At 57.4% G+C, this 24,012-nt stretch overlaps 1 protein-coding gene across 1 annotated transcript in view; it reads left to right on the plus strand.

Annotated features, from left to right (window-relative positions):
- stxbp4 (syntaxin binding protein 4) overlaps positions 1-24,012 on the plus strand; it is a gene marked incomplete at both ends in the record, with an annotated part of 243,413 nt that overhangs the window by 206,616 nt on the left and 12,785 nt on the right. The window contains one exon of the mRNA XM_079261137.1: positions 23,704-23,883. Within this exon, the coding sequence (XP_079117263.1) occupies positions 23,704-23,883 (180 nt within the window). The remainder of the gene's footprint in view (positions 1-23,703; positions 23,884-24,012) is intronic.

The following is a 24,012-nucleotide window of genomic DNA, read 5'->3' on the forward strand; positions in this document are numbered from 1 at the left end:
CCCTCAGACATCAGGCCCAGGATCCACTACCAGCCATCAGGCCCAGGATGCACCACCAGGCATCAGGCCCAGGATCCACTACCAGCCACCAGGCCCAGGATGCACCCCCAGACATCAGGCCCAGGATCCTCTACCAGACATCAGGCCCAGGATCCACTACCAGCCACCAGGCCCAGGATGCACCCTCAGACATCAGGCCCAGGATCCACTACCAGCCACCAGGCCCAGGATGCACCCTCAGACATCAGGCCCAGGATCCACTACCAGCCACCAGGCCCAAGATGCACCCCCAGACATCAGGCCCAGGATCCACTACCAGACATCAGGCCCAGGATCCACCACCAGCCACAGGATTCACTACCAGCCACCAGGCCCAGGATGCACCCTCAGACATCAGGCCCAGGATCCACTACCAGCCACCAGGCCCAGGATCCACCCTCAGACATCAGGCCCAGGATCCACTACCAGACATCAGGCCCAGGATCCACCACCAGACATCAGGCCCAGGATCCACTACCAGACATCAGGCCCAGGATCCACCACCAGACATCAGGCCCAGGATCCACTACCAGCAACCAGGCCCAGGATCCACCACCAGCCACAGGATTCACTACCAGCCACCAAGCCCAGGATGCACCCTCAGACATCAGGCCCAGGATCCACTAACAGTCACCAGGCCCAGGATCCACCCTCAGACATCAGGCCCAGGATCCACTACCAGCCATCAGGCCCAGGATCCACCACCAGGCATCAGGCCCAGGATCCACTACCAGCCACCAGGCCCAGGATCCACCACCAGACATCAGGCCCAGGATCCACCACCAGACATCAGGCCCAGGATCCACTACCAGCCACCAGGCTCAGGATCCACCAACAGCCACAGGATTCACTACCAGCCACCAGGCCCAGGATGCACCCTCAGACATCAGGCCCAGGATCCACTACCAGCCACCAGGCCCAGGATGCACCCTCAGACATCAGGCCCAGGATCCACTACCAGCCATCAGGCCCAGGATGCACCACCAGGTATCAGGCCCAGGATCCACTACCAGCCACCAGGCCCAGGATGCACCCCCAGACATCAGGCCCAGGATCCTCTACCAGACATCAGGCCCAGGATCCACTACCAGCCACCAGGCCCAGGATGCACCCTCAGACATCAGGCCCAGGATGCACTACCAGCCACCAGGCCCAGGATGCACCCTCAGACATCAGGCCCAGGATGCACTACCAACCACCAGGCCCAGGATCCACTACCAGCCACCAGGCCCAGGATGGACCCTCAGACATCAGGCCCAGGATGCACCCCCAGACATCAGGCCCAGGATCCACTACCAGACATCAGGCCCAGGATCCACCACCAGCCACAGGATTCACTACCAGCCACCAGGCCCAGAATGCACCCTCAGACATCAGGCCCAGGATCCACTACCAGCCACCAGGCCCAGGATGCACCCTCAGACAACAGGCCCAGGATCCACCACCAGACATCAGGCCCAGGATCCACCACCAGACATCAGGCCCAGGATCCACTACCAGCCACCAGGCCCAGGATCCACCACCAGACATCAGGCCCAGGATCCACCACCAGCCACCAGGCCCAGGATCCACCACCAGACATCAAGCCCAGGATCCACTACCAGCCATCAGGCCCAGGATGCACCCCCAGACATCAGGCCCAGGATCCACCACCAGACATCAGGCCCAGGATCCACCACCAGACATCAGGCCCAGGATCCACTACCAGCCACCAGGCCCAGGATCCACCACCAGCCACAGGATTCACTACCAGCCACCAGGCCCAGGATGCACCCTCAGACATCAGGCCCAGGATCCACTAACAGTCACCAGGCCCAGGATCCACCCTCAGACATCAGGCCCAGGATCCACTACCAGCCACCAGGCCCAGGATGCACCCTCAGACATCAGGCCCAGAATCCACTAACAGTCACCAGTCCCAGGATCCACCCTCAGACATCAGGCCCAGGATCCACTACCAGCCATCAGGCCCAGGATCCACCACCAGGCATCAGGCCCAGGATCCACTACCAGACATCAGGCCCAGGATCCACTACCAGCCACCAGGCCCAGGATCCACCACCAGACATCAGGCCCAGGATGCACCCCCAGACATCAGGCCCAGGATCCACTACCAGCCACCAGGCCCAGGATCCACCACCAGACATCAGGCCCAGGATCCACCACCAGACATCAGGCCCAGGATCCACTACCAGCCACCAGGCCCAGGATCCACCACCAGCCACATGATTCACTACCAGCCACCAGGCCCAGGATGCACCCTCAGACATCAGGCCCAGGATCCACTAACAGTCACCAGGCCCAGGATCCACCCTCAGACATCAGGCCCAGGATCCACTACCAGCCATCAGGCCCAGGATCCACCACCAGGCATCAGGCCCAGGATCCACTACCAGCCACCAGGCCCAGGATCCACCACCAGACATCAGGCCCAGGATCCACCACCAGACATCAGGCCCAGGATCCACTACCAGCCACCAGGCCCAGGATCCACCAACAGCCACAGGATTCACTACCAGCCACCAGGCCCAGGATGCACCCTCAGACATCAGGCCCAGGATCCACTACCAGCCACCAGGCCCAGGATGCACCCTCAGACATCAGGCCCAGGATCCACTACCAGACATCAGGCCCAGGATCCACTACCAGACATCAGGCCCAGGATCAACCACCAGTCACAGGATTCACTACCAGCCACCAGGCCCAGGATGCACCCTCAGACATCAGGCCCAGGATCCACTACCAGCCATCAGGCCCAGGATCCACCACCAGCCACCAGGCCCAGGATCCACTACCAGCCACCAGGCCCAGGATGCACCCTCAGACATCAGGCCCAGGATCCACTACCAGCCATCAGGCCCAGGATCCACCACCAGACATCAGGCCCAGGATCCACTACCAGACATCAGGCCCAGGATCCACCACCAGCCACAGGATTCACTACCAGCCACCAGGCCCAGGATGCACCCTCAGACATCAGGCCCAGGGAACCACCACCAGACATCAAGCCCTGGATCCACTACCAGCCATCAGGCCCAGGATGCACCCCCAGACATCAGGCCCAGGATCCACTACCAGCCACCAGGCCCAGGATGCACCACCAGACATCAGGCCCAGGATCCACCACCAGCCACCAGGCCCAGGATCCACCACCAGACATCAAGCCCAGGATCCACTACCAGCCATCAGGCCCAGGATGCACCCCCAGACATCAGGCCCAGGATCCACCACCAGACATCAGGCCCAGGATCCACTACCAGCCACCAGGCCCAGGATCCACCACCAGCCACAGGATTCACTACCAGCCACCAGGCCCAGGATGCACCCTCAGACATCAGGCCCATGATCCACTAACAGTCACCAGGCCCAGGATCCACTACCAGCCACCAGGCCCAGGATCCACCACCAGACATCAGGCCCAGGATCCACCACCAGACATCAGGCCCAGGATCCACTACCAGCCACCAGGCCCAGGATGCACCAACAGCCACAGGATTCACTACCAGCCACCAGGCCCAGGATGCACCCTCAGACATCAGGCCCAGGATCCACTACCAGCCACCAGGCCCAGGATGCACCCTCAGACATCAGGCACAGGATCCACTACCAGCCATCAGGCCCAGGATCCACAACCAGCCACCAGGCCCAGGATCCACTACCAGCCACCAGGCCCAGGATGCACCCTCAGACATCAGGCCCAGGATGCACTACCAGGCCCAGGATGCACCCCCAGATATCAGGCCCAGGATGCACCACCAGCCACCAGGCCCAGGATCCACTACCAGCCACCAGGCCCAGGATGCACCCCCAGACATCAGGCCCAGGATCCACCACCAGCCACCAGGCCCAGGATCCACCACCAGACATCAGGCCCAGGATCCACCACCAGACATCAGGCCCAGGATCCACCACCAGACATCAGGCCCAGGATCCACTACCAGCCACCAGGCCCAGGATCCACCACCATCCACAGGATTCACTACCAGCCACCAGGCCCAGGATCCACTAACAGTCACCAGGCCCAGGATCCACCCTCAGACATCAGGCCCAGGATCCACTACCAGCCATCAGGCCCAGGATCCACCACCAGGCATCAGGCCCAGGATCCACTACCAGCCACCAGGCCCAGGATCCACCACCAGACATCAGGCCCAGGATCCACTACCAGCCACCAGGCCCAGGATCCACCAACAGCCACAGGATTCACTACCAGCCACCAGGCCCAGGATGCACCCTCAGACATCAGGCCCAGGATCCACTACCAGCCACCAGGCCCAGTATGCACCCTCAGACATCAGGCCCAGGATCCACTACCAGCCATCAGGCCCAGGATGCACCACCAGGCATCAGGCCCAGGATCCACTACCAGCCACCAGGCCCAGGATGCACCCCCAGACATCAGGCCCAGGATCCTCTACCAGACATCAGGCCCAGGATCCACTACCAGCCACCAGGCCCAGGATGCACCCTCAGACATCAGGCCCAGGATGCACTACCAGCCACCAGGCCCAGGATGCACCCTCAGACATCAGGCCCAGGATGCACTACCAACCCCCAGGCCCAGGATCCACTACCAGCCACCAGGCCCAGGATGGACCCTCAGACATCAGGCCCAGGATGCACCCCCAGACATCAGGCCCAGGATCCACTACCAGACATCAGGCCCAGGATCCACTACCAGCCACCAGGCCCAGGATGCACCCTCAGACATCAGGCCCAGGATCCACTACCAGCCACCAGGCCCAGGATGCACCCTCAGACATCAGGCCCAGGATCCACTACCAGCCACCAGGCCCAGGATCCACTACCAGCCACCAGGCCCAGGATGCACCACCAGACATCAGGCCCAGGATCCACCACCAGCCACCAGGCCCAGGATCCACCACCAGACATCAAGCCCAGGATCCACTACCAGCCATCAGGCCCAGGATGCACCCCCAGACATCAGGCCCAGGATCCACCACCAGCCACAGGATTCACTACCAGCCACCAGGCCCAGGATGCACCCTCACACATCAGGCCCAGGATCCACTAACAGTCACCAGGCCCAGGATCCACCCTCAGACATCAGGCCCAGGATCCACTACCAGCCATCAGGCCCAGGATCCACCACCAGGCATCAGGCCCAGGATCCACTACCAGCCACCAGGCCCAGGATCCACCACCAGACATCAGGCCCAGGATCCACTACCTACCACCAGGCCCAGGATCCACCAACAGCCACAGGATTCACTACCAGCCACCAGGCCCAGGATGCACCCTCAGACATCAGGCCCAGGATCCACCACCAGACATCAGGCCCAGGATCCACCACCAGACATCAGGCCCAGGATCCACTACCAGCCACCAGGCCCAGGATCCACCACCAGCCACAGGATTCACTACCAGCCACCAGGCCCAGGATGCACCCTCAGACATCAGGCCCAGGATCCACTAACAGTCACCAGGCCCAGGATCCACTACCAGCCACCAGGCCCAGGATGGACCCTCAGACATCAGGCCCAGGATGCACCCCCAGACATCAGGCCCAGGATCCACTACCAGACATCAGGCCCAGGATCCACTACCAGCCACCAGGCCCAGGATGCACCCTCAGACATCAGGCCCAGGATCCACTACCAGCCACCAGGCCCAGGATGCACCCTCAGACATCAGGCCCAGGATCCACTACCAGCCACCAGGCCCAGGATCCACTACCAGCCACCAGGCCCAGGATGCACCACCAGACATCAGGCCCAGGATCCACCACCAGCCACCAGGCCCAGGATCCACCACCAGACATCAAGCCCAGGATCCACTACCAGCCATCAGGCCCAGGATGCACCCCCAGACATCAGGCCCAGGATCCACCACCAGACATCAGGCCCAGGATCCACTACCAGCCACCAGGCCCAGGATCCACCACCAGCCACAGGATTCACTACCAGCCACCAGGCCCAGGATGCACCCTCAGACATCAGGCCCATGATCCACTAACAGTCACCAGGCCCAGGATCCACCCTCAGACATCAGGCCCAGGATCCACTACCAGCCATCAGGCCCAGGATCCACCACCAGGCATCAGGCCCAGGATCCACTACCAGCCACCAGGCCCAGGATCCACCACCAGACATCAGGCCCAGGATCCACCACCAGACATCAGGCCCAGGATCCACTACCAGCCACCAGGCCCAGGATGCACCAACAGCCACAGGATTCACTACCAGCCACCAGGCCCAGGATGCACCCTCAGACATCAGGCCCAGGATCCACTACCAGCCACCAGGCCCAGGATGCACCCTCAGACATCAGGCACAGGATCCACTACCAGCCATCAGGCCCAGGATCCACAACCAGCCACCAGGCCCAGGATCCACTACCAGCCACCAGGCCCAGGATGCACCCTCAGACATCAGGCCCAGGATGCACTACCAGGCCCAGGATGCACCCCCAGATATCAGGCCCAGGATGCACCACCAGCCACCAGGCCCAGGATCCACTACCAGCCACCAGGCCCAGGATGCACCCTCAGACATCAGGCCCAGGATCCACTACCAGCCACCAGGCCCAGGATGCACCCCCAGACATCAGTCCCAGGATCCACTACCAGACATCAGGCCCAGGATCCACCACCAGACATCAGGCCCAGGATGCACCCCCAGACATCAGGCCCAGGATCCACCACCAGCCACCAGGCCCAGGATCCACCACCAGACATCAGGCCCAGGATCCACCACCAGACATCAGGCCCAGGATCCACCACCAGACATCAGGCCCAGGATCCACTACCAGCCACCAGGCCCAGGATCCACCACCAGCCACAGGATTCACTACCAGCCACCAGGCCCAGGATGCACCCTCACACATCAGGCCCAGGATCCACTAACAGTCACCAGGCCCAGGATCCACCCTCAGACATCAGGCCCAGGATCCACTACCAGCCATCAGGCCCAGGATCCACCACCAGGCATCAGGCCCAGGATCCACTACCAGCCACCAGGCCCAGGATCCACCACCAGACATCAGGCCCAGGATCCACTACCTACCACCAGGCCCAGGATCCACCAACAGCCACAGGATTCACTACCAGCCACCAGGCCCAGGATGCACCCTCAGACATCAGGCCCAGGATCCACTACCAGCCACCAGGCCCAGGATGCACCCTCAGACATCAGGCCCAGGATCCACTACCAGCCATCAGGCCCAGGATGCACCACCAGGCATCAGGCCCAGGATCCACTACCAGCCACCAGGCCCAGGATGCACCCCCAGACATCAGGCCCAGGATCCTCTACCAGACATCAGGCCCAGGATCCACTACCAGCCACCAGGCCCAGGATGCACCCTCAGACATCAGGCCCAGGATGCACTACCAGCCACCAGGCCCAGGATGCACCCTCAGACATCAGGCCCAGGATGCACTACCAACCACCAGGCCCAGGATCCACTACCAGCCACCAGGCCCAGGATGGACCCTCAGACATCAGGCCCAGGATGCACCCCCAGACATCAGGCCCAGGATCCACTACCAGACATCAGGCCCAGGATCCACTACCAGCCACCAGGCCCAGGATGCACCCTCAGACATCAGGCCCAGGATCCACTACCAGCCACCAGGCCCAGGATGCACCCTCAGACATCAGGCCCAGGATCCACTACCAGCCACCAGGCCCAGGATGCACCCCCAGACATCAGTCCCAGGATCCACTACCAGACATCAGGCCCAGGATCCACCACCAGACATCAGGCCCAGGATGCACCCCCAGACATCAGGCCCAGGATCCACCACCAGCCACCAGGCCCAGGATCCACCACCAGACATCAGGCCCAGGATCCACCACCAGACATCAGGCCCAGGATCCACCACCAGACATCAGGCCCAGGATCCACTACCAGCCACCAGGCCCAGGATCCACCACCAGCCACAGGATTCACTACCAGCCACCAGGCCCAGGATGCACCCTCAGACATCAGGCCCAGGATCCACTAACAGTCACCAGGCCCAGGATCCACCCTCAGACATCAGGCCCAGGATCCACTACCAGCCATCAGGCCCAGGATCCACCACCAGGCATCAGGCCCAGGATCCACTACCAGCCACCAGGCCCAGGATCCACCACCAGACATCAGGCCCAGGATCCACTACCAGCCACCAGGCCCAGGATCCACCAACAGCCACAGGATTCACTACCAGCCACCAAGCCCAGGATGCACCCTCAGACATCAGGCCCAGGGAACCACCACCAGACATCAAGCCCAGGATCCACTACCAGCCATCAGGCCCAGGATTCACCCCCAGACATCAGGCCCAGGATCCACTACCAGCCACCAGGCCCAGTATCCACCACCAGCCACAGGATTCACTACCAGCCACCAGGCCCAGGATGCACCCTCAGACATCAGGCCCAGGATGCACCCTCAGACATCAGGCCCAGGATCCACTACCAGCCACCAGGCCCAGGATGCACCCTCAGACATCAGGCCCAGGATCCACTACCAGCCATCAGGCCCAGGATGCACCACCAGGCATCAGGCCCAGGATCCACTACCAGCCACCAGGCCCAGGATGCACCCTCAGACATCAGGCCCAGGATCCACTACCAGCCACCAGGCCCAGGATGCACCCTCAGACATCAGGCCCAGGATCCACTACCAGCCACCAGGCCCAGGATGCACCCCCAGACATCAGTCCCAGGATCCACTACCAGACATCAGGCCCAGGATCCACCACCAGACATCAGGCCCAGGATGCACCCCCAGACATCAGGCCCAGGATCCACCACCAGCCACCAGGCCCAGGATCCACCACCAGACATCAGGCCCAGGATCCACCACCAGACATCAGGCCCAGGATCCACCACCAGACATCAGGCCCAGGATCCACTACCAGCCACCAGGCCCAGGATCCACCACCAGCCACAGGATTCACTACCAGCCACCAGGCCCAGGATGCACCCTCAGACATCAGGCCCAGGATCCACTAACAGTCACCAGGCCCAGGATCCACCCTCAGACATCAGGCCCAGGATCCACTACCAGCCATCAGGCCCAGGATCCACCACCAGGCATCAGGCCCAGGATCCACTACCAGCCACCAGGCCCAGGATCCACCACCAGACATCAGGCCCAGGATCCACTACCAGCCACCAGGCCCAGGATCCACCAACAGCCACAGGATTCACTACCAGCCACCAAGCCCAGGATGCACCCTCAGACATCAGGCCCAGGGAACCACCACCAGACATCAAGCCCAGGATCCACTACCAGCCATCAGGCCCAGGATTCACCCCCAGACATCAGGCCCAGGATCCACTACCAGCCACCAGGCCCAGTATCCACCACCAGCCACAGGATTCACTACCAGCCACCAGGCCCAGGATGCACCCTCAGACATCAGGCCCAGGATGCACCCTCAGACATCAGGCCCAGGATCCACTACCAGCCACCAGGCCCAGGATGCACCCTCAGACATCAGGCCCAGGATCCACTACCAGCCATCAGGCCCAGGATGCACCACCAGGCATCAGGCCCAGGATCCACTACCAGCCACCAGGCCCAGGATGCACCCTCAGACATCAGGCCCAGGATCCACTACCAGCCACCAGGCCCAGGATGCACCCTCAGACATCAGGCCCAGGATCCACTACCAGCCACCAGGCCCAGGATGCACCCCCAGACATCAGGCCCAGGATCCTCTACCAGACATCAGGCCCAGGATCCACTACCAGCCACCAGGCCCAGGATGCACCCTCAGACATCAGGCCCAGGATCCACTACCAGCCACCAGGCCCAGGATGCACCCTCAGACATCAGGCCCAGGATCCACTACCAGCCACCAGGCCCAGGATGCACCCCCAGACATCAGGCCCAGGATCCACTACCAGACATCAGGCCCAGGATCCACCACCAGCCACAGGATTCACTACCAGCCACCAGGCCCAGGATGCACCCTCAGACATCAGGCCCAGGATCCACTACCAGCCACCAGGCCCAGGATCCACCCTCAGACATCAGGCCCAGGATCCACTACCAGACATCAGGCCCAGGATCCACCACCAGACATCAGGCCCAGGATCCACTACCAGACATCAGGCCCAGGATCCACCACCAGACATCAGGCCCAGGATCCACTACCAGCAACCAGGCCCAGGATCCACCACCAGCCACAGGATTCACTACCAGCCACCAAGCCCAGGATGCACCCTCAGACATCAGGCCCAGGGAACCACCACCAGACATCAAGCCCAGGATCCACTACCAGCCATCAGGCCCAGGATGCACCCCCAGACATCAGGCCCAGGATCCACTACCAGCCACCAGGCCCAGGATCCACCACCAGACATCAGGCCCAGGATCCACCACCAGACATCAGGCCCAGGATCCACTACCAGCCACCAGGCCCAGTATCCACCACCAGCCACAGGATTCACTACCAGCCACCAGGCCCAGGATGCACCCCCAGACATCAGGCCCAGGATCCACTACCAGACATCAGGCCCAGGATCCACCACCAGCCACAGGATTCACTACCAGCCACCAGGCCCAGGATGCACCCTCAGACATCAGGCCCAGGATGCACCACCAGCCACCAGGCCCAGGATCCACTACCAGCCACCAGGCCCAGGATGCACCCCCAGACATCAGGCCCAGGATCCACTACCAGACATCAGGCCCAGGATCCACCACCAGACATTAGGCCCAGGATCCACTACCAGCCACCAGGCCCAGGATGCACCCTCAGACATCAGGCCCAGGATTCACTACCAGCCACCAGGCCCAGGATGCACCCTCAGACATCAGGCCCAGGATCCACTACCAATCACCAGGCCCAGGATGCACCCCCAGACATCAGGCCCAGGATCCACCACCAGCCACCAGGCCCAGGATCCACCACCAGACATCAAGCCCAGGATCCACTACCAGCCATCAGGCCCAGGATGCACCCCCAGCCACCAGGCCCAGGATCCACTACCAGCCACCAGGCCCAGGATCCACCACCAGCCACAGGATTCACTACCAGCCACCAGGCCCAGGATGCACCCTCAGACATCAGGCCCAGGATCCACTACCAGCCATCAGGCCCAGGATCCACCACCAGACATCAGGCCCAGGATCCACTACCAGCCACCAGGCCCAGGATCCACCACCAGCCATCAGGCCCAGGATCCACCACCAGACATCAGGCCCAGGATCCACCACCAGACATCAGGCCCAGGATCCACCAACAGCCACAGGATTCACTACCAGCCACCAGGCCCAGGATGCACCCTCAGACATCAGGCCCAGGATCCACTACCAGACATCAGGCCCAGGATCCACCACCAGACATCAGGCCCAGGATCCACCACCAGACATCAGGCCCAGGATCCACTACCAGACATCAGGCCCAGGATCCACCACCAGCCATCAGGCCCAGGATCCACCACCAGACATCAGGCCCAGGATCCACCACCAGACATCAGGCCCAGGATCCACCAACAGCCACAGGATTCACTACCAGCCACCAGGCCCAGGATGCACCCTCAGACATCAGGCCCAGGATCCACTACCAGACATCAGGCCCAGGATCCACCACCAGACATCAGGCCCAGGATCCACCACCAGACATCACGCCCAGGATCCACTACCAGACATCAGGCCCAGGATCCACTACCAGCCATCAGGGCCAGTATCCACTACCAGCCATCAGGCCCAGGATCCACTACCAGACATCAGGCCCAGGATCCACTACCAGCCACCAGGCCCAGGATGCACCCCCAGACATCAGGCCCAGGATCCTCTACCAGACATCAGGCCCAGGATCCACTACCAGCCACCAGGCCCAGGATGCACCCTCAGCCATCAGGCCCAGGATCCACTACCAGACATCAGGCCCAGGATCCACCACCAGCCACAGGATTCACTACCAGCCACCAGGCCCAGGATGCACCCTCAGACATCAGGCCCAGGATCCACTACCAGCCACCAGGCCCAGGATGCACCCTCAGACATCAGGCCCAGGATCCACTACCTGCCACCAGGCCCAGGATGCACCCCCAGACATCAGGCCCAGGATCCACTACCAGACATCAGGCCCAGGATCCACCACCAGCCACAGGATTCACTACCAGCCACCAGGCCCAGGATGCACCCTCAGACATCAGGCCCAGGATCCACTACCAGCCCCTAGGCCCAGGATGCACCCCCAGACATCAGGCCCAGGATCCACTACCAGCCATCAGGCCCAGGATCCACCACCAGACATCAGGCCCAGGATCCACTACCAGCAACCAGGCCCAGGATCCACCACCAGCCACAGGATTCACTACCAGCCACCAAGCCCAGGATGCACCCTCAGACATCAGGCCCAGGTAACCACCACCAGCCATCAAGCCCAGGATCCACTACCAGCCATCAGGCCCAGGATGCACCCCCAGACATCAGGCCCAGGATCCACTACCAGCCACCAGGCCCAGGATCCACCACCAGACATCAGGCCCAGGATCCACCACCAGACATCAGGCCCAGGATCCACTACCAGCCACCAGGCCCAGGATCCACCACCAGCCACAGGATTCACTACCAGCCACCAAGCCCAGGATGCACCCTCAGACATCAGGCCCAGGGAACCACCCCCAGACATCAGGCCCAGGATCCACTACCAGCCACCAGGCCCAGGATCTACCACCAGACATCAGGCCCAGGATCCACTACCAGCAACCAGGCCCAGGATCTACCACCAGCCATCAGGCCCAGGATCCACTACCAGCCACCAGGCCCAGGATCCACCACCAGACATCAGGCCCAGGATCCACCACCAGACATCAGGCCCAGGATCCACTACCAGCCACCAGGCCCAGGATCCACCACCAGCCACAGGATTCACTACCAGCCATCAGGCCCAGGATGCACCCCCAGACATCAGGCCCAGGATCCACTACCAGACATCAGGCCCAGGATCCACCAACAGCCACAGGATTCACTACCAGCCACCAGGCCCAGGATCTACCACCAGCCACAGGATTCACTACCAGCCACCAGGCCCAGGATGCACCCTCAGACATCAGGCCCAGGGAACCACCACCAGACATCAAGCCCAGGATCCACTACCAGCCACCAGGCCCAGGATCCACCACCAGACATCAGGCCCAGGATCCACCACCAGACATCAGGCCCAGGATCCACTACCAGCCACCAGGCCCATGATCCACCACCAGCCACAGGATTCACTACCAGCCACCAGGCCCAGGATGCACCCTCAGACATCAGGCCCAGGGAACCACCACCAGACATCAAGCCCAGGATCCACTACCAGCCACCAGGCCCAGGATCCACCACCAGACATCAGGCCCAGGATCCACCACCAGACATCAGGCCCAGGATCCACCACCAGACATCAGGCCCAGGATCCACTACCAGACATCAGGCCCAGGATCCACCACCAGCCACAGGATTCACTACCAGCCACCGGGCCCAGGATGCACCCTCAGACATCAGGCCCAGGATGCACTACCAGCCACCAGGCCCAGGATGCACCCTCAGACATCAGGCCCAGGATGCACCACCAGCCACCAGGCCCAGGATCCACTACCAGCCACCAGGCCCAGGATGCACCCTCAGACATCAGGCCCAGGATGCACCACCAGCCACCAGGCCCAGGATCCACTACCAGCCACCAGGCCCAGGATCCACTACCAGCCACCAGGCCCAGGATGCACCCTCAGACATCAGGCCCAGGATGCACCCTCAGACATCAGGCCCAGGATCCACTACCAGCCACCAGGCCCAGGATGCACCCCCAGACATCAGGCCCAGGATCAACCACCAGACATCAGGCCCAGGATGCACCACCAGACATCAGGCCCAGGATCCACCACCAGACATCAGGCCTAGGATCCACCACCAGCCACCATGCCCAGGATCCACTACCAGCCACCAGGCCCAGGATCCACCACCAGACATCAGGCCCAGGATCCACCCTCAGACATCAGGCCCAGGATCCACCACCAGACATCAGGCCCAGGATCCACTACCAGCCACCAGGCCCAGGATCCACTACCAGCCACAGGATTCACTACCAGCCACCAGGCCCAGGATGCACCCTCAGACATCAGGCCCAGGATCCACTACCAGCCATCAGGCCCAGGATCCACCACCAGACATCAGGCCCAGGATCCACCAACAGCCACAGGATTCACTACCAGCCACCAGGCCCAGGATGCACCCTCATACATCAGGCCCAGGATCCACTACCAGCCACCAGGCCCAGGATGCACCCTCAGACATCAGGCCCAGGATCCACTACCAGCCATCAGGCCCAGGATGCACCACCAGGCATCAGGCCCAGGATCCACTACCAGCCACCAGGCCCAGGATGCACCCCCAGACATCAGGCCCAGGATCCACTACCAGACATCAGGCCCAGGATGCACCACCAGACATCAGGCCCAGGATCCACCACCAGACATCAGGCCCAGGATCCACTACCAGCCACCAGGCCCAGGATGCACCCTCAGACATCAGGCCCAGGGAACCACCACCAGACATCAAGCCCAGGATCCACTACCAGCCACCAGGCCCAGGATCCACCACCAGACATCAGGCCCAGGATCCACCACCAGACATCAGGCCCAGGATCCACTACCAGCCACCAGGCCCAGGTTCCACCACCAGACATCAGGCCCAGGGAACCACCACCAGACATCAAGCCCAGGATCCACTACCAGCCACCAGGCCCAGGATCCACCACCAGACATCAGGCCCTGGATCCACCACCAGCCACAGGATTCACTACCAGCCACCAGGCCCAGGATGCACCCTCAGACATCAGGCCTTGGGAACCACCACCAGACATCAAGCCCAGGATCCACTACCAGCCACCAGGCCCAGGATCCACCACCAGACATCAGGCCCAGGATCCACCATCAGACATCAGGCCCAGGATCCACCACCAGACATCAGGCCCAGGATCCACTACCAGACATCAGGCCCAGGATGCACCCTCAGACATCAGGCCCAGGATGCACTACCAGCCACCAGGCCCAGGATGCACCCTCAGACATCAGGCCCAGGATTCACTACCAGCCACCAGGCCCAGGATGCACCCTCAGACATCAGGCCCAGGATCCACTACCAATCACCAGGCCCAGGATGCACCCCCAGACATCAGGCCCAGGATCCACTACCAGCCATCAGGCCCAGGATCCACCCCCAGACATCAGGCCCAGGATCCACTACCAGCCACCAGGCCCAGGATCCACCACCAGACATCAGGCCCAGGATCCACCACCAGACATCAGGCCCAGGATCCACCACCAGACATCAGGCCCAGGATCCACTACCAGCCACCAGGCCCAGGATCCACTACCAGCCACAGGATTCACTACCAGCCACCAGGCCCAGGATGCACCCTCAGACATCAGGCCCAGGATCCACTACCAGCCACCAGGCCCAGGACCCACCACCAGACATCAGGCCCAGGATCCACCAACAGCCACAGGATTCACTACCAGCCACCAGGCCCAGGATCTACCACCAGACATCAGGCCCAGGATCCACCACCAGACATCAGGCCCAGGATCCACTACCAGCCACCAGGCCCAGGTTCCACCACCAGACATCAGGCCCAGGGAACCACCACCAGACATCAAGCCCAGGATCCACTACCAGCCACCAGGCCCAGGATCCACCACCAGACATCAGGCCCAGGATCCACCACCAGACATCAGGCCCAGGATCCACCACCAGACATCAGGCCCAGGATCCACTACCAGCCACCAGGCCCAGGATCCACTACCAGCCACAGGATTCACTACCAGCCACCAGGCCCAGGATGCACCCTCAGACATCAGGCCCAGGATCCACTACCAGCCACCAGGCCCAGGACCCACCACCAGACATCAGGCCCAGGATCCACCAACAGCCACAGGATTCACTACCAGCCACCAGGCCCAGGATCTACCACCAGACATCAGGCCCAGGATCCACCACCAGACATCAGGCCCAGGATCCACTACCAGCCACCAGGCCCAGGTTCCACCACCAGACATCAGGCCCAGGGAACCACCACCAGACATCAAGCCCAGGATCCACTACCAGCCACCAGGCCCAGGATCCACCACCAGACATCAGGCCCAGGATCCACTACCAGACATCAGGCCCAGGATCCACCACCAGCCACAGGATTCACTACCAGCCACCAGGCCCAGGATGCACCCTCAGACATCAGGCCTTGGGAACCACCACCAGACATCAAGCCCAGGATCCACTACCAGCCACCAGGCCCAGGATCCACTACCAGACATCAGGCCCTGGATCCACCACCAGCCACAGGATTCACTACCAGCCACCAGGCCCAGGATGCACCCTCAGACATCAGGCCTTGGGAACCACCACCAGACATCAAGCCCAGGATCCACTACCAGCCACCAGGCCCAGGATCCACCACCAGACATCAGGCCCAGGATCCACCACCAGACATCAGGCCCAGGATCCACCACCAGACATCAGGCCCAGGATCCACTACCAGACATCAGGCCCAGGATCCACCACCAGCCACAGGATTCACTACCAGCCATCAGGCCCAGGATGCACCCTCAGACATCAGGCCCAGGATCTACCACCAGCCACAGGATTCACTACCAGCCACCAGGCCCAGGATGCACCCTCAGACATCAGGCCCAGGATGCACTACCAGCCACCAGGCCCAGGATGCACCCTTAGTCACCAGGCCCAGGATCCACTACCAGCCACCAGGCCCAGGATCCACTAGCAGCCACCAGGCCTAGGATCCACCACCAGCCACAGTATTCACTACCAGCCACCAGGCCCAGGATCCACCACCAGACATCAGGCCCAGGATCCACCAACAGCCACAGGATTCACTACCAGCCACCAGGCCCAGGATGCACCCTCAGACATCAGGCCCAGGATCCACTACCAGCCACCAGGCCCAGGATCCACCCTCAGACATCAGGCCCAGGATCCACCAACAGCCACAGGATTCACTACCAGCCACCAGGCCCAGGATGCACCCTCAGACATCAGGCCCAGGATCCACTACCAGCCACCAGGCCCAGGATGCACCCTCAGACATCAGGCCCAGGATTCACTACCAGCCACCAGGCCCAGGATCCACCCTCAGACATCAGGCCCAGGATCCACCAACAGCCACAGGATTCACTACCAGCCACCAGGCCCAGGATGCACCCTCAGACATCAGGCCCAGGATCCACTACCAGCCATCAGGCCCAGGATCCACCACCAGACATCAGGCCCAGGATCCACCAACAGCCACAGGATTCACTACCAGCCACCAGGCCCAGGATGCACCCTCAGACATCAGGCCCAGGATCCACTACCAGCCATCAGGCCCAGGATCCACTACCAGACATCAGGCCCAGGATCCACTACCAGCCACCAGGCCCAGGATGCACCCTCAGACATCAGGCCCAGGATCCACCACCAGCCACAGGATGCACTACCTGTGGATCCTGCATCTCGAGGCTGCAAGCACAAGAAAAAACTTCCTGTTCATCAGGTCCATCCATCCTCCACGAGAAGCAGGTCTGCAGCGGGGAGTGGTCACTGCGGGGGGGGGGGGGGGGGGGGGGGGGTGATGTCTGCTTTATGTGCAGTGAACTCGGTTGTTACCTCCACCAGGAGGTTTCCGCTCTCCGAGTTTCTAGTTTCATATTTAACAAGCAGCTTCGTCAGCGGCGGGGTGGGCCGTGCACGCGGCTTGGCGGGTCGTGCACGCGGCAAGGTCTGAGTGTTTTAATGTAAAAATGTTGGAACTTTCTCACCACCTCGATCAGCTGTTTTATCATAACAATCCGTTTTACCTGCAGCAGTAAAAACACGAAGCAGCAACTTGACCGACCAATCACACGATACTTCTCGGAGTCGCGCAAGAAAAAAGTTCTGCAGCCCGATGTGTCAAGAACACGTCTGCGAGAACTAAATGACGTCATTTTCTTCTCGGAGCCTCGAGAACAAGAAAAAAGTTCTTTCTTCTCCTGGAGGATGGAACAGCTTAAACAACTGAGAGGAACTGCTGGGTACATTTTTCGCCTTGTGATCAGTGCCTCACTCATTCACCCTTCCTCATTTAATGATGAGGATTGTAATGAAAACCAGTAAAGCAGAACTGGAAACTTTCAAAATCCCTGACCTAAAACTACAAGATACTTTTGGTGACATAGATCCAGATAATAACTATTTTAATCATGTCAACAATGAATGTTTTTATTATCAGGAACAGCAACTGGATGAAATTGTGAATACAAATCAAACATTGTCAATAATTCATATCAACAGCAAGAGTCTTAATGCCAGCTTTGAAAACATTCAGGAATTTTTGTGTCATTTTAAAACCCCATTCAACATTATATCCAGAACAGAAACAAGGATAAATAATGAAAAAGAGGCAAACTTTAATTTAAGGGGGATATCAGATGCACACACAGAATAGAAAACACAAAACTGGTGGAGGGGTAGCATTGTATGTTGATAGTAAATTGAAAAGTAAAATGGTAGCCAACATGACATCTGCTGTGGATGAGTTGATGGAATGTTTGACTATTGAAATCATAATGGAAAACAGGAAAAATACCTTAGTAAGTTGTATATATAGAGCACCAGGATCAGATTTGGACTAATTTAGAAACTGTAAGGAGAAGATGTACACAACAACTGGCCACAAGGATATTTTTGTGTGTGGAGACTTTAATATAGACATCACAAAGTTAAAACTGCATAAGAAAACTGATGAATTCTTAAATAAATAGCCCTGCGATGGACTGGCGAGCTGTCCAGGGTGTACTCCGCCTTTCGCCCTAAGCCAGCTGAGATAGGCTCCATCTCCCCGCGACCCTGAATAGGATGAAGTGGTTTGGTAAATGAATGAATGATGAATGAATTCTTAAATACTATGTTTAGCTTAACTTTATTTCCCACAATCACAAGACCCACAAGGATAACCTCACATTGTGCAACCTTGATAGACAACAAATGTAATAGAACACAAAGTGGTAAGTGGTATACTGATGAATGATATGAGTGACCACCTACCAGTGTTTATTTTTTTCAACATAAATTATGGAATTAATTAATCATGGAATTAATGATGGTAAGGACAAAAAATGAGTGTAAAACCACCATCTATAGGCAATTACATACTGAGGACGCTATTAATGCACTAAAACATGAATTGATGCTACAAGATTGGGATGTTGTCTATTGGGAAAAGAAAGTGGACATGGCATATAATAAATTTATTTCTATATTGAAATCATTATATGATAAAAAAAATAGCTAATTTAAAATCACTAAAAACGCTATAGATACAAATATTACCCATGGATAACCAAAGGCTACAAAATGCTTGTAAAAAGAAAAATAATCTTTAAAGAAAATTGATTAGATTAAGAACTGAAGAATCTGAAAAGAAATATAAAATATATAAAAACAAGGTAACTGATGCAATAAGAACTAGTAAGAAATTGTATTACAGAAAACAAGCTGTAAACAAGCATAAGAATGATATAAAAAGGTATCTGGGGAATATTAAATAAACTAAGAGTGAGTGGGACAAAGAGAACGGCATATCCAGAGTATTTTACCGATAACAGTGGGGATAGTTATTAGATGAAACATTGAGTAAATGGAATGAATAACTTCTCTATTAATGTTGGACAAGAGCTGGCAGCAAAGATTCCAGACCATGGAAAAGACACTGCGAGTAAAGGGTTGATGGGAAATAATCCTCACTCAATTTTTCTTTCGACGGTGGATGAGTTGGAGGTAAAATCTGCTGTTATGACCTGTAAAAACAAACGGTCTACTGATTGTGATGGCAGAGACATGGCATTGGTAAAAGGAGTTATTGATTGCATTTTACAGCCACTGACTTAGATTTGTAAATTATTGTTTCAAACTGGTTCATTTCCACAGAAAATGAAAATTGCTAGAGTAATACCATTATTCAAGCAAGGAAACAAACATCAGTCTACAAACTACCGACCAGTGTCACTCCTCCCACAATTTTCAAAAATATTAGAAAAACTTTTTAACAAAAGACTGGAAAACTTTATGAATAAATATGAATTATTAAACCAGAGACAATATGGATTTAGAGCAAAAAATTTCAACATCTTACGCAATAATAGAAGCAACAGAAGAAATAATTCATGCATTAGATGAAGGTCAAGGTCAATTCAGGTCATTCAGCGACTTCAAGCAACTTTTAGAACAGCCAATAGCTGTTTTCTTTACTTTGGACCAGCAAAGTGACCAAAAAGAGACACTTTAGCAGAGTTACTTTGTTTTGTTGTTTGTTTTCTGTATTTTTTTATTTTTTTTTTTACTTTTGGTTTGTTTTTAGTCAAAGTAAACATCAACACATGTTGGCAAAAACATAACCGGAGCCGACCAGAGACTGGCAGCTTGGGGGTGCTTTATGATGGGGAGAGGCTCCCGCTGCTCCTTCCTTACAGTAGCTGCAGAACAATATGTGCCTTCAAGTCAGTCGCCAAAACACCAGAAACGTCTCCAGTAACTCCAGTAAAAGTTGCTAGATTTGTCGCTGGTTGCTTTTAACAAAAAAAAGTCGCCAGATTTAGCGAGAAAGTTGCCAAGATTTTTCCTACCAGCTGGCATCTGCGTCACGTGGTGTAAGGATCCACCAGTGTCATTTGTTGAGGGAGAAAGAGGGAGCGCTTGTTTTTATGCAGGTGATGTCCCAGTTCAAAATGCAGTACATTCATGGTCTTTTTTTTTTTTTAGTCATCATTTGAAAATGAGATCATATACAAGTATGAATCGAGATTGCGATTTTTTTAATCATGCAGCTCTAGTTCAAGTGTGGATGCACGTGTTACAGGCTGAAACGGTGATGGTAAAAAGTCAGTCCCTGCACAGCTGGTGGGCATGGATTATTTAAAACAAGCTTGTTATTACAGAAGTTACCATGGAATGTCTTCTGAATCAGCTGTGCAACGCAGCAGGTGGTATTTGAGACGCAGCACAGTGACTTAATTCACTTCAACAGTGTTTTAAAATAATTACTTTAGTCTTGTCCAGAGAAGCATCTGTGAGAGGATGAACCTTAAAATGTCTGTGTGAAAGACATGTTCTGAGTCATTTCTGATTCAGAACCACAATTTCATTTCAGCATAATTTCTTGAATTAATGCAGATCCGCGTGTCTCAGTTGCACATTAAAAACATTAACACCATGAAAAGAAGTTTGGGTTAGCGTGTTTATAACGAGCCAACTTTGACAGCCCTAATGTGTGTATTCATACACACACGTGTTTAAACACTTATGCCATGTCCCTAACCCTTCCCTGGTGGGCGTGTCTGGCATCCTGGCACCTGGATCAGCACCTGATCCTCATTTTAGCAATCAGTGACGGCAGTACAGTACCGGCTCAGCCTGCTGTTCATCGCCAGATTGTTGAATGCCCTGCGAGATCCTGTCTGCCTGCCTGATTGCTGCTCTTCCGCTTGTCTGCTTGCCGACCTGTCTTCCACATTCCTCTTGGAACTTATCCAGATCCAGAGAGGCAAAATAAAATCTTGTTTGGAATTCTGAGCAAAGTCTGCATGTGAATTCTACGTATGTGACTTCAGCATAACACCCCCGGGGCCTTGCCGCCAAGGAGCTTTTTGACCACCTCAGCGACTTCAGCCCCAGAGATAGGAGAGTCCACCCCTGAGTCCACCAGCTCTGCTCCCTCATGGGAAGACGTGTTGGTAGGATTGAGGAGGTCTTCGAAGTATTCCTTCCACCGACCCACAACGTCCCGAGTTGAGGTCAGCAGCTCCCCATCTCCACTGTACACAGTATTGATGGAGCTCTGCTTCCCCCTCCTGAGCCGCCGGATGGTGGACCAGAATCTCCTCAAAGCCGTCTGGAAGTCTTTCTCCATGGCCTCGCCGAACTCCTCCCATGCCCGAGTTTTTGCCTCGGCAACAGCCGAAGCCGCATGCCGCTTAGCCTGTCGGTACCCATCAGCTGCCTCCAGAGTCCCACAGGCCAAGAAGGCCCGATAGGACTCCTTCTTCAGCTTGACGGCATCCCTCACTGCTGGTGTCCACCAACGAGTCCTGGGATTACCGCCACGACAGGCACCAACGACCTTACAGCCACAGCTCCGGCTGGCCGCCTCAGCAATAGAGGCACGGAACACAGCCCATTCAGACTCAATGTCCCCCGCCTCACTCGGGACATGTTCGAAGCTCTGCTGAAGGTGGGAGTTGAAGCTCGCTCTGACGGGGGACTCAGCCAGACGTTCCCAGCAGACCCTCACAACACGTTTGGGTCTGCCAGATCTGACCGGCTTCCTCCCCCACCATCTGAGCCAACTCACCACCAGGTGGTGATCAGTTGAAGCTCCGCCCCCCTCTTCACCCGAGTGTCCAAGGCATGTGGCCGCAGGTCCGACGATACGACTACAAAATCCATCATGGAACTGCGGCCCAGGGAATCCTGATGCCAGGTGTACATATGGACACTCTTATGTTGGAACATGGTGTTCGTTATGGACAATCCATGACGAGCACAGAAGTCCAATAACAAAACACCATTTGGGTTCAGAGGGGGGGGACCATGCCTCCCAATCACTCCCCTCCAGGTCTCACTGTCATTGCCCACGTGAGCATTGAAGTCCCCCAGCAGAACAATGGAGTCCCCAGAAGGAGCACCCTCCAGCACTCCCTCCAAGGACCCCAGAAAGGGTGGGTACTCTGAACTGCTGTTCGGTGCATAAGCACAGACAACAGTCAGGACCCGTCCCCCCACCCGGAGGCGGAGGGAAACTACCCTTTCATCCACCGGGGTAAACCCCAACGTGCAGGCACCAAGCTGGGGGCTGATGAGAATGCCCACACCTGCTCGGTGCCTCTCACCATGAGCAACTCCAGAGTGGAAGAAAGTCCAGCCCCTCTCGAGGGTACTGGTTCCAGAGCCCAAGCCATGCGTCGAGGTGAGTCCAACTATATCTAGTCGGAACCGCTCAACCTCGCGCACAAGCTCAGGCTCCTTCCCCACCAGAGAGGTGACGTTCCACGTCCCTAGAGCCAGCTTCTGCAGCCGGGTTCGGACCGCCAGGGTCCCCGCCCCTTGCTGCCCCCCAGCTCACATTGCACCCGACCCCTACGGCTCCTCCCGCAGATGGTGAGCCATATGTCAGTAACATATCCAGCTTAGAGATTAAATCATTCAAAACACCTCATGGAGGCTGATATATGATCAGAATGTCTGCATTGATGAGTTTAGAGATCTTTATTGTGTGATACTCAGGTGTTGAGCAGGTAGCCATGTGACAAAAAGAGGTAAAGTTCCATGTTTTATAAAGAGGAATACCCATTCCACCTCCTTGTCCAGCAGAGCGAGGTGTCTGGGTGAATCCTGCTTTGACAGAAAGGGCAGCAGGAGCAGCTGTGTTTTCTGGACAGATCCAGGTCTGTCAGACGAGGGCCAGGAATATCTGAGACTCATTTGTGAAAAGATTAATTCTGTTTTGTTCACATTCTTAAATATTAGAAATAAAAAACAAGCAAACTCAATTAGTCAGGTTCATACGGTGCCTTAGATGAATCCTTGACCATTATAAACCCAAATGGGCCTGAACGCACCACTGAGGGCCTGATCGTACTTTCCTGAGTGACGTGATCACTTAATTCTTTGTCTTCCTCTCTGCAGGAGGTGAATATAGGAGCAGAGGAGAGTCGAGCGTTGAGGAGTCGCATCGAGCTGGCTGAGGAGGCCCAGAAACAGGCCCGAGGGATGGAGATGGACTACGAGGAGGTGATCCACCTGCTGGAGGCTGAAATTGCTGAGCTGAAGACTCAGAGACTGGAGCATCCAGCGCTGACCAAGAAGGTGAAGCACATCATTTCCAGCCACAGTTGCTTTTGTTTAGTTTTTAGATTCATGCCACAAGGCATTAAAAATAAAGATGAGCATGCTTTCATTGGCCAAAACTGTCAGTCACAAGATTTGTGGACCTGA

Source organism: Telmatherina bonti (assembly GCF_933228915.1).
Source record: "Telmatherina bonti genome assembly, chromosome: 21".
Lineage (NCBI taxonomy): Eukaryota > Metazoa > Chordata > Actinopteri > Atheriniformes > Telmatherinidae > Telmatherina > Telmatherina bonti.